Source organism: Scomber scombrus, chromosome 16, assembly GCF_963691925.1.
Source record: "Scomber scombrus chromosome 16, fScoSco1.1, whole genome shotgun sequence".
Taxonomy (NCBI): Eukaryota; Metazoa; Chordata; class Actinopteri; order Scombriformes; family Scombridae; genus Scomber; species Scomber scombrus.
Window position 1 is genome coordinate 15,478,643 of NC_084985.1, and position 14,117 is coordinate 15,492,759.

Below are 14,117 nucleotides of genomic sequence, written 5' to 3' on the forward strand. Positions count from 1 at the left end.
CACGCTTTCTTCTCTAGCTTTGCTTTTCATGTCGGACCAAGAGGTTTTCGCTTTTTACCTGGTCGTACACCTGCCAATTCTGCAAAAGGTAAATTAAATCACTCTTCCTGGAACCACTTTACTGAAGCGTACCAGCCGTTCAGGACTGTTCAACTTACTAGTTAATTTTTTATTTTCTCCAGGCCTGTGTGCTCCCAGTGCTCTAGGAAGGTAAGAAGTTGTCGGCTGATCTATGAAGACCATAAAACTCTATATTCTGTAAAAGTTGTTCTTAAGATCTATTTGTGTATTTTTTTTTTACCCTCAGATGCGGCTTCCATCTAAACCATATTCCACCTTACCCATCTACTCTTTGGGTCCCAGCGCTATGGCTAAAGAAGAGGCAAGTGGTGTTTCTGCCCCCGCTGAGCCAGAAAAGCATCCGTTTGGATCTGGACAGAGTCGACACAGCCTACGCAGAAGTGTTTACAAGTAGGTTACAGCAGAATTAAAATGTCTTTTTATATGCAAAACAAATAAGACAAAGATGTAACTTAACCCATCATTTCATCTTGTCCTCAGGTTGTCCAAACACGGCAGCAGTAGTAGCAGCAAAGAGGGCCGGTCGCAGGACGAGCCAGAGCTGCCCAAGGAACTGACTGAGGACTGGGTCACTATGGAGGTCTGCGTGGACTGCAAAAAGTTCATCACCGAGATCATCTCCTCCAGCAAGCGCAGCCTGTGCGTTGCAACCAAGCGCGCTCGCCTCAATCGCAAAACCCAGTCCTTCTACATGCCGTCGTCGAACTCGGTCAACTTCAGGCCCTCCGAGCGCACCATTAATGAGGTGTAGGGAGTGAGACCGCCCTGTGCACTTTTTGTTCATGCTTTTCCCAGAGCACATTTGTTCAATAAAAAGTCCCTACTTAGTGTTAGTTTTGACACTGACTGGTTCACTGCTATGTATGAAAATGGTAATTTCCAGTCACCATGCAGCCAGTCCATCCCAGTCCCAAAGTTAGTGAAGGTTCGTATACCTTACCCCGTCTCAGGAAAAGTTGGCATGCTATGATTGGTCATGACAAAGACGTGTGGTCAGGACTCCGCATTAGCTGCCAGATAACAATGGAGAGCCATGTTTCTTTACATGGCCGTGATAATTCAGGGCATGTTAGTGGTGGGTAAAGTGGTTATATTGAGCTATTGATGTTGCTAAAGTGAACCGGGTGAGAGAATGTGGATGACAGGAGAGCTGGATCACAGGATACAGAAAGCCAAATGTTGCAGTGATGATATGTAAATAGTACAGATGCCCAACCCTAATCTTAGCTAAGTTTTCCAGTTCCTGTTTACTTCTAGCACTCAGGATGAACAACCGATTGTCTTTTGACAGAAATGCACTGTAGATCTTCCTGTCAGGTCCGCTGGGGTACATCTCTACCACTTCTTGCCCCTCTCTTATTCTTCCAGCAACAATTATGCCAAATGTTCCATCGTTCATTTGTTTTTTTTAAGCAAGTTTTCATCAAACGTAGTCTGACAAATGCGTACATTTTACTACTTATCTCATGATGTTGGGATGACAAGTTGAGGGGTGGAAATGTATTATTTTTCTGGGTGGGTTTTAGCTATTTTAGTTATAATGTAAATAAATTCTGTGCCTGGTGCCAAAATGTAATTTCTTTCTTTGAATGCCTTTTGTAGTCATGGACCTATTGTACATATGTTATAAACTCAACGGGGGATATTTTAGAGTAAATTTAAGGTTTTGTTTCTTGCCCTTCCATGTTCCAAGCAGGGCAATAGAATCACAGAAATGTAGGGTTATGAATGTGTACATGCTGTATATCTAAATTACTCCAAATTTAATATAAAAACTTTACTAAATAGAAGTTTAATTTTACTATGTTTTAAGATTTCTGACTGTGGAGTATCAAAACTTTATTTGAGATTACTCTCTGAAACCTTTATTATTAGTGTTCTTATGGTTTGTGTTATATGTTATATTAAGATTGTATTTCTGTTGTATAGTTTATAAATTCCTCAGTGTTAAGATATTCCTAAAACTCAAATAGCACTTTTACCGGACCAATTTATTGTTTATGTTGGGGTTTTGTCTTAATTAATAATGATAATGATAATAATTAAAATCTTTGTTTTTCACCTGTTGGGGGCCCATAGTGCCATTTCCCAGGGTTCCTCATGAATGAAAATGTGTGTGAATGGCTGCAAGTTGTTTGTAAAGGAGGGATAATGGCTAAAAGAAAACAGAACACTCCTAAATTGAATGTAAGCATTTTAAATTATATAACTGTCATTAAATATACATTATGAACTTCTCTCTTACTGACAGATGAACATACCAACAGACATCTTAATGTGTGTTCATATAGTGTGTTTTGTGACAGTTGTTAGCAATCGAACACAAAGCCTAACCAGCCTGTTAGATAATGATGATGCCATGTTCCTTTAAAAATAGTTCATCCGAACAGATTTATTTTAGGCCTGTGTAAGGAATGTGTGCATGCTGTATTGTGACTTGTTTTTATCAAAGAAACTATAATAAAATCATCATGATTCTTATGTTTGACTCCATATATGTATTACACATACTGTCAAGCTTAGTAAAACTCTTAAGTCTAAGATGTGTTGTGCGTGAAGATGTTTGAGTCAGCAGAGGGCGATAAAGGGATGATAAGAAGAAATCTTTTCTGTTGCACTTCATATTTTTCTGCAGTTTTAGGGACGTCAGGTGGCAGATGATGTGTACTGCAGGTATTTTAAAGTGTATTACGTTTCCATACTCAGGATATATGTAAGTATATTCATATATATATATATTTATATGTGTATATATATAAACATTTGAGTAATGTAACTTGAGTGTTGGAAGTCATGAAAACTGCTGCCATAGTTGTAACTTTAGAAAGTGCATTCAAACACTTCAACTGGCTATATGGAGTTGCACTAATTTCACTGTATGTGTGTTTTTCTTCACTTTTCCCTTAATCCTTGGATCCTTAACTTTTATTTAGTTTTATTACAGATGTCCAGGACTTAAAATATTAACACTGTTAAAAGCTCTGCTCTTGCTTATTTTCAGGTAGCTGCTTTTGGGTATTTTAACAGCTTTATTGGATTACATATTGAATGTATTTTGAAATAAATTGATAACACTTTTTTTCTTTTAGCATTATTGGTAAAAAGATGTCAGACAATCTCCAGCCCACCTCGCACCACAAATTCCACATTAAAACCATTTCTGGGGGGAAAAAAGTCTTGAGACTTGTGTAACACACAAAGACACATGGTTGGCAGAATTTGTAAAGCACTCCTGGCTTTATGTAGGTGTAAACTTTCTTAATCCCCCCCTCTCCATCACATTAACACAACAGGGTAAAGTTACAGACCGGCCATTGACCCTCACATGACACAGCAGGGAATTCCCTCAATTAGTATTTAAAAAACCCTTGATCCAAACTGGTGTGTCTGGGTGTGCTTCTCTCAAACCAGAAAGTAAACTCTAATTTCGACTGTTTTCTGTTGAGAGTACAATTTCAAAACCTGAATTTAAGAGTTTTTAGTCTGGTAAAGTTGTTTAAAATTAGAAATGACGTTTTACGTTACATTTCTCATTAGTTTATGTCATCCGTATGCTACATGGTAGTGCTGATACTGTAAAAGACTTTTAGAGGTTATGGAGGGTACCGTTTTTATGGTCAGTTTTGGTGACTTGGGGAGGTTGCAAGTATATATGTGTGAGTGTGTGTGTGCATACAGGTCTTTAAACCACAATTATGTGTGTATGTGCGCACACAGAAAAGGCTAGCAATGAAATGCTATCCCTTGATGGGTTAGTAACAGATGCTGAAAATAACCTGCCAGGCCACAGCCTCCATGAAGGGTGACCCTCACACACTGGTTTCTATGGAAAGACAGCATGCAAACACACACCAATAAACAGCCTGAATAGGTTGTGTATTTAGCAGCAGCTCAATAAAAAGTTTCACAGGGTATTAACTGAGTGTAGCATGAAATTGATCTCATTTGATGGCAATTTATTCATATTGATCACAGCCTGTTTATTATTTTAAGGTTTTACTTTCAATTTTTAAAGATCAGACACTTTCCTGGTGTGTATGTGTCACTGTGTGCAGCATGTATGTCTTTTTGATGTTTTGCTTGGGCATTTTGTGTTGAATCCACACACATACACATGTACTAAAGGGTTATTGTGAAGCATTCAGAGTGACCGGGCTAACAAGCAGCCATTTAACTCAATGGCAATCTGGGCCTGTTAATATAGAGCGTGAGGTAATTCCCATTTGGTCGCTGCTCCCGGACAAGTTTCAATGTTTTTCCCCACTAATGGGCAGGGATTAAAATGTTAAGAGTGAAATCTGAACCTGTGTCTCTTCCCATAAGGTCGACTTGACCAGGAGGCTGCATACAAGTAGGCTATACAGTGCAAACAGTGAACCTCTCAGGGGGGAAACTGGTAACAGGATATTTAGCGTACATGTGGAGCTCCTCATGCCAGACACTCTTTAAGAAGATAATGTGGTCTGAAGGGCCAAGAGGTTGGCACATGTCACTCATATAGTACATAAAACAAAGTGTCAATTTCATAAACAGATTAACTGTAAACAGGTGTTTGTCCTTCTATCATAACTCCTGTATCATTAAACCAAAGTTAAATATGTTGCAGTATTTAAGTGGATGTTTCACTGTTGCTGGTTAACGTATGGAAAACAAATATGTCACCTGATAACTGTTAAACATGCTTCTGTGTCAACAATGTTCCCTTGAGTATGAAGACAATATGACTCAGTCAGTCCGTAGACAAATTAACCATTTATATGTGTGCCTAGTTCAACTAACAGCTTCATGAACAGAGACAAAATTTGTACAACCCTCCAGCACAGATTCAACGCAATAAATAAGAAACTAGATTTTCTTTGCAGTATCACCACATACAGTCCAGACAGTATAATACACTACATACAAATAATACATCAAAAAATAAAGAGCAAGTATCTCAGTTGTGCAAGTAACACCAACACATTTGCGTCAGGCAGCTGATCACTGATGCTGTCTTAAATATATTCACTATAGGGATGCATGTCAAAGACAATGCAATTGGGTAATAATGGAGTTGCCATGGCAATTGTTACCGGGGCCAGGGGCTTGTGGAGCACCGAAGCTAATATAGCACCAGTCAAAAGTTTGGATACACTTTTTCATTCAAGTCAATGGGAAGGTGTGTCTAAACTTTTGACACATGCTACATAGATGCTCCATAGACTTCAAGGATGTATACAGAGGTGTCCAGCATTGCAGTGGACATTTAAAGCGTCTTCCAAGATTTAACATGTGATATCTTTTTTTTTCTCCTCAAATGAAGGGAGGATTGATTACAAATCATTCAACATACTTGTGAGCAATCACCTGCTGGCTACATACAGTATGTACATGCAGACTGAAACTCCCAAAGCCATTTCCAGTCATGGTCACCTTTAGCAGGTCACTGCATCATCACTGGCATTTGCCTTCACATATCCTCACATCAAGATTCAGTAGCTGCCTGCGAAGCCATTTTCTTTATCTAGCAACAATAGCACATTGTGAAATTAAAGGTAAACCACCACTGTAGGAAATGCAATCATGCATAAATATTTAAGTATTTTATTCTGCCTCCTGTTTGTTGCAACTGAATCATCCATCAAACATTATACAGAACATGCTTTGTTGGGGGTTCTGGAATAATTCACAAAGTTAGTGTGAATTAAGCCAACTTAATCGGAATAATGTTGGCCCTGATAATTTCATTTAAGTAATATTCCATGTCTGAGCGGCATTTCAGCAAACATGATTGAAGCTGAAACTGCTGTACATTTTACCACGAGAGCCTGTCCATATTCTGTCACAATTCATCTCATCAGCACTCTGATAGAAGCATATGGGTCAAGGAGGAATGTATTTCTATAAAGTGCATATTTTTAACTGCTTTTATTATCTGTCTTTTTTGTCAGAGAGGCAGAGCTTATACACTTGCAGCCAGACACACAATTCCCTTTCTAATTAAAAGTGTTAAAGGAAAGTAAACTGCAGCTGCACAGTGATACGCTGTGTAGAAATGTCTGGGAAATTAAAGCATAAACACTTTCAGTTAGCATCTAAAGAGTGCAGCCATCTATGGAAACAGCTTTTTGGATTACGTAGTGTCTGAACAGCTGCTTGTTGTGTAAGTAAGTCTGCCTCTTGTGATCTCTGGGGTTCTCAGTTCAGTTCCACCTCAGGGGCCTTCATAATGACATCTCTGCACGTCAGCTGATCTCTCCTTTGTTTCAGATAAAAGCCAGCCTGACTTAACGTGCCGCTAAGTTGTGTCAGTAACTGAGCTGCGTGAAAGAATGCAGTTAGTTTGAAATGGTTTCCCATTTGTGTAGTTAAAGGCCAATAAATCATGCCAAAAGGGAGGTGAAGAACATGTAGCTTTCACCCTGGTGGGGGGTTTGATCATGGTGGGTTGGGTCTGTTGGAAACACAGACTAGTGGCAGAGAGCCGTGGTCAAATAACTTATATGGCAAAGAACCTTTGGAGGTCCACACATCTGTCTTTGGGTCATAACACTCGAAGCAGTCTGAGTCCTCGATGACGTCATGGCCATTGAGGATTCGTCCACCGGTGACATAGAGCTTGTTGTTGATCACTGTAGCGCTGTGGTGCATTCTTCGCTCCTTCAGATTCTCACACTTGAAAAATTTGTTGGCCTTAGTGTCGTAGGCGATCATCCGCCTGGTGTACCCTGGAAATTAGATTTTGATTGAGCCAACTTCAAAGGATAACTTTGGTTATAGCCTACACTTTTTTATTATCATCAAACTCCACAAAAAGAACAAAACCAGCAATAAATTGATCTCGCAAGTATTGTCTGTGTATCTAAAAGCGTGATATATCTTATTCCTCTGTGCCACAGACCTCCATTGTTGTAAAAAAACTATTAAAATTACATCCATGAGCCACACTGCTGCACTAAAGTGACATAACGTCCCTCCATTACGGTGAACATGGGCAGTGTAGTTTGTTTTGAGTTGATCCCACAAACACTGTCCTGTTGCTGAAAACTACAGTGCCCAGCTGTTTCAGAAAATTACTGAGCCTTAAATTAAACTGTATTTGTGAGCAGGTTTTAAAAGACTTACATCTCAACCAATGAGCTCAGAAGAGCCACAGATAGGGTAGGGAAGTCAGAAAAATTTAAAGAGATGTTCTAACACATTGTTAGTTCTTTTTCTGAGATTTGTTGACTGTGAGAAAAACATACAACAACAAAATTCACTGAAAATCAAACTTAGTATGTAAAGATGTTAAAAATATGTTTCTAATGTAAAGCTGTACGCGTTTTTAAGCTCACCTCCTACGATGTAGATCTTATCTTCTATGACTGCAGCAGGAGCACAAACATTTTTCACTGTCCTCGTCTCAAGACTGGACCACAAGTTGCGAGAGATGTGATACACCTATTGATATAATACAAATATCAACAGACCGTCAATCCTAAAGTTCCTGACTTAACTTTCCATTTGCAAAAACTGACAATGTATTTTAACTAAGATCATGCCCCTATTTGAGTGGCAAAAATGTGGGACTGGAACTTTAAAGTTAATCCAAAACTGATTAGAGACTTTTCTACCTGAATCAGCCTGATTGGGTTCTGCATGGCATCCTCTCCTCCGAAAACATAGATCCTCTGGTCACTGGCTGCGACTGCTGGATGCAGCACCGCTGTGGGCATTGGTGCCATGGCCTCCCATTGATTAAACATGCTGTTGTACCTCTCCACTGACCGAGAGATTTGCTTGTCTATGCCAATGCCTCCTAACACAAAAATGAAATGCAGAAAGGACACACTTTGGTGGGCATACCGTGGCTCCAACATAGGCTCAGCCGTCCTCCATTGGTTGGTCTTGAGTGAAAGTGTGTAAACTGTGGCACTGACTGAGCTGTCACCTGATGTCATGCAGAGGCTGAGCCCTCCAAGCACATACAGGATGCTATGAATACACACATACGCAGCTTTGTAGAGCCGCAGAGGGAGCTTGGCCAACCACTGCCAACGTTGGGTCCTTTCATCATAAAGCAAGGCCTCTCGGGAGGTCTGCTCATTGTTTTTGCGTCCTCCGACCACCACCAGAGTTTCCCGGCAGGTGTAACGTCTAGGTGTGGTCCAGAGAGGCTTGAGTTCACGGCTACACTTAGCACTAACAGAGAGCATGAGGCGACGCACTGACTCAATTATTTCAGTACAGAGCGTTGACGACTGCACCAGTGGGTCGTTGGCGATAAACTGAAAAAGGTATGTTGGATGGATGTAGCGCAGACGGACTTTCTTGAAGAGATCATGGATGGCACCTTGTCTTGAGAATGGGTCATGGTGGATCCATGCCAAGAGGGTCTCAAACACTTGCTCTTCTTCAGCACAAAGTCGGTCATCCTCTAAATAACACATGAGCTCAGGAAGAGACAACTCACAGAAGTCCTCTGTAGCAGCTACATCAGAGAAACACCTCACAGCCATCTCTCTCGCCCTGTCTCTTAAACTCTCACAGTGAAGGATCTCAGACAGTCGTATCATGCTCAGACAGTTTTCTGGACTCAGTTGCTCCTGGAGGAACATTGAGCAGGCCTCAAATAGACCTCCATAGTGGAGCATTGATGCTGCTTGCATGAGAGGGAGCACAATCTCCATGGTGATAGTAATGCATCCTGTGTAAACATAGTCCACAATGCCACTGAGGATGTTTGAAGAGATTCCCTTCAGGTTCACTCTTGTCTGGCTGCTCTCCAGAAAGTTGCTGCAGAACATGGCGCGGAAATACGGGCTGCTGGACACCAGGACGTTCCTGTGGCAGGGGATCTCCTGGTACTCAGTGCAGAGCAGGACATCTGTCAGAATTCGATCCTGACGGAGGACGTTGAGCTGGGCAAGGAGTTGGGAGGGGAGTTCAGAGTCTTTGAAAGAGAAAGCTTCTCGTGGTCTACGGGCCATTCTGGAGGAAGGGAAAAGACAAAATATGGTTGATCGACAAAAACAAGTGTACTGATGGCATTATTCTCTGTCCTATGGTGTCACTATCACTGGTTTTACTGAAAAGATACCTTTAATGAAAGATTTTTTTTGTTGAAATTGAATTAGATCTGCCTCTACTAAGTTCCAAAAGTAAATATTACAGACTTACTTAGATTGACCAATAACCTCCCAACTGGCCAATCCTCCAAGTTACATAGCTTGTGAAACTTGTTTGACACACAAGTTGTCTTTAGCAAAAGTTGCTGCTTCATACATGCTAACTGCCTATATAACACATAATACTTTCAAAGAAAGTGTAATTCAGAGTATATTGCAGTGAATTTCAGATTCAGTATAGGAAACATATTATCACAATATATCATATACATTTACTTCATCATGCATGCTAGTGTAACAGTTTCACTTTGTCATTCTCCAATTTGACAACTGAATGGCTTTGAGCTTTGTCCCCACACTAATCACTCAGACCCCACTGATAGCGAACCCTTTCATTTATTAGCCTGCTCTCAAACTCCTGCAGAGCAGCTGTCCTTAATGTGACGATTACTGACTCACACAGATTTCTATTTTCAACCCCTTCTAAATTGTCTTGACGCATTTACGTAGCATTAGGCCACATCTCTGTCATCAAGCTGCCCATCACTGCTGACATTATCAGAGCTGTGTCAACAGACCATCTGTGTTTGTTTCTCCATACCTCTGAGTTTCTCTGACTCTGTTGCTATTTTATATACTATGAATTTTTCTCCCATAGTGCGTCTCTCCCTGGTTGGAGGGTTTAAAGAGCAGGAATTTCATTGGGCTATTAGCAACACTAAGTCTTCTAATCATCTCTGCGACAGCTACTGATTTACTCCCACTTATGGGACCCAGCCTGTCTGATATATTTGGACCTCTAATCATTATTGTATTTTATGAAATACCAGTGGCTCTGAGTGACATTTCACAGCTGGCAGGTCTCAAAGGTCTCCACTAGAGACTCATATTGCCTTATAATGAATAACCTAAAAATTGACACACTAAATATTTAAATACTCATTTACCTTCTTCCGTTAATAATCAGTTCTGTTTCATTACAACACTTTTGTATCCAATATGACATTTTACACGTTTATCTGCATGCCAAAGCTGAATTTATTATTTAACTGCCCATAAACTACATAATTAGAGGAGGACACACATAGTAATGTTATCTGAACAAATCAAAGAATAGAGCTGTAATGAAACATAAAATAATAAGATTTGTGTCAGACTGATGAGTTTGAGTCAAATGTCTGGCTGATGAACCTGTTGTCAGCTCATCTGCAACATCTGTGGGTGGGTGAATCCTTACCTGCTGTCCTCAGTGAATCAATAATATCTAAAATGTCTTGCCAGTCTTGTCAGAAAAAGTATCAGTTCCAACCAAAAGAGAACCAAAGCATTATCCAGACAAAAAAGAAATGAAAAGAGGGAAAGAAAAGGAGCATGACACAGAGAAACAGCGAGGCTTTCCAGTTAGGCACTGTGGAGCTCGCCATGAGGCCACTGTATACATTCCTGCAGCTAAGAATAGTATCCTGGGCCACTGTGACTCCAGCCAGGCCTCTCATGTGACACAGGGCTGTTTGGTACCCAGTTGCCGGCTTAGCAGCTCTGCCAGCGTCCAGTGGAGAGAGTGTTTACAATAGCCTGGGGAGGGAGAGTCATCACGGGGTCCTGACTCAGCCATTGAGCCCACCCAGGCTGGTGTTTAATCAAAGTGTCCCCTAGCTGCTAACCCTTGTCCGTCTTCCTGTGCTGTTTAAGTCCTCCCCCCTCCTCCTCCTCCCTCTTCCATGTGTGTAACCCAGGATGAAGGTAAATATAGAGCAGTGCTGATAGGCCCGCTTGATCAGGATAAACAGCTGTAAGAACTGGGCTCTGTTTGCCTCAAGGTGTCTCCATGAGCGTGCACAACTGGAGATGGCTGTTACAACTACTACAACTCACCTGTGGGTCATGCTGCCAAATCCTACTTACCCTAAATCCTGGATACATTGTGGGCTCCACAGTGCCATATTTGACTTAAAGAAATGTAGTTTATAATTGTCTATACTTTGATTTACTCCATTAAAAATACTACCTCAATAAAATAATAAGTCACTGGCTTAGGTTACCTGGACCTGGTGTCACAAGATTAGAAATGAGAAAAATTCTCCTTTGGACCAAGTCATTTTTGTTCTTAAAGGAATACTTACAATTTTGGAAAATACACTCATTCACATTAGACACATACAGATATTCACACCTAAACTTATTTTAACAGTAGCCTGTTGATTTTAGCACTCATCTTATTTTTACTGTCATTTTTACTGTGACCATTTTACCATTTTGCTTTTTCTGTTGTTTGTCTATTGTGACCGACAATACAATCTTGTGTCTTGAATCCCTCTTGCCAAGAATAAGATGGGAAGTTTGATACAATTTTCATGTTTTCACAGTATAACTGAATAACCCAGCCGCCAGTTAGCTTAGCTTAGCACAAAGACTGCAAATAGGGAGAAACAACTAGCTTGCTATAAGCACCTCTAAAGCTCACTAATTAACATTTTGTTTGTTTAATGTGTACAGTGGCACTGTAACAACCCCCCAGCAGGAAATTGCTGCTCCGGGCCAATAATCCAGTTGTTTCCAATCATTTTTACAGTGTAGTTCTGTAAAAAAAAGAAAAAATTAACGAAAAGGTGCCGGCAAATATATTTTGTTAATTTTTGACACAGACAAACTAGCTGTTCCCAGTGGTGTGCTAAGCAACTTCATATTTTCAGCACAAATATCAATCAATCAATCAATCAATCAATCAATCAATCAATCAATCAATCCACCTTTATTTATATAGCGCCAAATCACAACAAAAGTCATCTCAAGGCACTTTACACATAGAGCAGGTCTAAACTGTACTCTAAAATATGAGAGTGGTATTGATCTAGGCAAATAAATAAATAAGCACACATAACAGAAATGTTAAAAACTTGCAAGAGAATATTTTGTCTCTAATGTAAGTCAATTTATTTAATGTATTCATAATAATATCAAGTTTTATTTTTCTTCATTCTTCATTCCTTCTTTCTCGTACAAGACTGACACATTTCATGACTCACTGTACCTGTTTCTTCACTTGTCATAAAAAAAAATAGGTCATTAAAATTTAATTATAGATGAAAATGACTTCATGATATGTAAATTCTTAACAGTGTTACTAAAAAAGATACAAAGAAGCCCTAAAATGTTAGGTTTTTAGCTGTTTTGTTTTACATTTTTTACTTTTTTCTGGTCAAAAATTAGATTCTTCCACTTATTCGGAGAGCAAAAATTAAACAATCTGACAAGAAAAACTGCCCATATTTGGGGTCAAACATAGACACTGCTTCATTTTAAGTGGTCACAAGCCCAAAAAGTTGGGAAACAGTGATATACTGTAAAGGAACAAGCAGTAGATGAGCTCTCTCATACCTTGCTGAAAGATAAGAATGAATCTTGACAGAATCTCCTGTAACATTATTTGAAGTCACTGAGGATAAAGATTAAAAGAATAATGAAATATATTCTCCTTTTATGTGATAACCCCATGTTTCCACAAAGATTTTCTAGAGAGGGGGAGAGAGAGAGAGAGAGAGAGAGAGAGAGAGAGAAAGAGAGAGAGAGAGAGAGAGAGAGAGAGAGAGAGAGAGAGAGAGAGAGAGAGAGAGAGAGAGAGATATGAAGCCTTTTCCTCACAATCTCTCAAGTTGTCATTTCTATATCTCACAAAGAAGAAGAAGAAGAAGGATAGGTTACAGATAAGGCCATCTGTAACCTATCCTTCTTCTTCTTCTTCTTCTTCTTCTTCTTCTTCTTCTTCTTCTTCTTCTTCTTCTTCTTCTTCTTCTTCTTCTTCCGTGCAGCTCCTGGGGCAGCGACATGAGTTATTGTCATGTTTGTTTAGTGGCATATGACAAGGAACTGGAGTTACATGTGGACAGATTGAATGACATAGCTACAAGAAAGTGAGCTGTCAGCGAGTAAGACATCATAACATGCAAGCACACGCAGGATTGGTGGACTTTGTCACATGGTGAAATCCTACACTCTGTTAGCAGTTACTAAGTCACAGCCTCATAGGTCATAGCGTGCACTTTAGACTCCTTAAACAACCAAGCTAAAAAAATCTGACAAGGAGCACTTTTTCGAAAAAGATGTAGGTAGAGGAGATTATGATTTTTCAGTTCGACTTCATCTTACTAGCATACAACGCCATATTCTTGATAAATTGATTTTCCTGTGGCAGAAAATCTCATGGCTACTTTAGGGACTACTATTAAAATGCACCAACAGAGCTCAGGAACAACAGTAATGTGTGCATGTGGATACATTTTAGTTTTCATTGCATTTTGAAAAGAAAGTGTTATTTACTTTGGCTATTTGCCCAACAGTTATTAGTGTAATTAAACTAAAAAACAAAAGCAGATTAAATTCTTTAAATATAATTTTTGACCATGAGGCCTAGTGTTATAGAGGCTCTAATACAGTATGAATGCATGTTAAAGACATGTCAGTGAACAGCATGACCAGACACCATTCATGGTTTATCTATCCTCAAGTAACTCAACAGCATTTATCTTACAGCTCCTCAACCTGGTTACTTCACGCAAAAAAGATCTGACCTCTAAAATGAGGTCAGGGGTCATAAAAGTCTGAAACTTTGATTTGGCAATCAGGAAAAGTGAGCAACAACTGGAGATGTCTGCTATTAAAACTTCTCATCCATCCGAGGCATCTGAAAGCTATGTTAATATGTCAGTCACTTGGCAAAAGTGGCAAACGAGTGTGTATGTGCGTCTTTAGTGAGAATGAATGGGCTTGGAGTTGAGAGTCACAGACAGTTCAGCTGTAACGTTGGAAAGCAGACAAATGCATCACTGGCTTTTGTCTTTTAATGTAATTTGTTGATAAGAGAAATAATAGAGTAATGTCAACTTTATTCTTTAGTAGGGCCAAACATGTCATCTTTAGCCTTGGGGGGTGTTCATCCCAACAACACCT

The 14,117-nt window shown here is 39.7% G+C and overlaps 2 protein-coding genes across 3 annotated transcripts in view; one reads left to right on the top strand and one right to left on the bottom strand.

Annotated features, from left to right (window-relative positions):
• The window catches only part of spire1a (spire-type actin nucleation factor 1a), a 30,339-nt gene extending 27,820 nt beyond the window's left edge, over positions 1–2,519 (top strand). For both annotated transcript variants that reach the window (XM_062435782.1, XM_062435783.1), the window contains 4 exons: positions 18–88; positions 183–210; positions 308–471; positions 562–2,519. In XM_062435782.1, coding sequence (XP_062291766.1) covers positions 18–88; positions 183–210; positions 308–471; positions 562–832 — 534 coding nt within the window. In that variant the 3' untranslated portion in view covers positions 833–2,519. The remainder of the gene's footprint in view (positions 1–17; positions 89–182; positions 211–307; positions 472–561) is intronic.
• A 3,979-nt stretch (positions 2,520–6,498) lies between these two features.
• Positions 6,499–9,032, bottom strand: klhl38a (kelch-like family member 38a). Its single transcript, XM_062436303.1, has 3 exons — positions 7,677–9,032; positions 7,398–7,503; positions 6,499–6,788 (listed from the first exon to the last, which is right to left on the bottom strand). Exons 1-3 carry the CDS (start codon positions 9,030–9,032, stop codon positions 6,499–6,501), a joined length of 1,752 nt encoding a protein of 583 aa, XP_062292287.1.
• Positions 9,033–14,117: the final 5,085 nt, after the last annotated feature.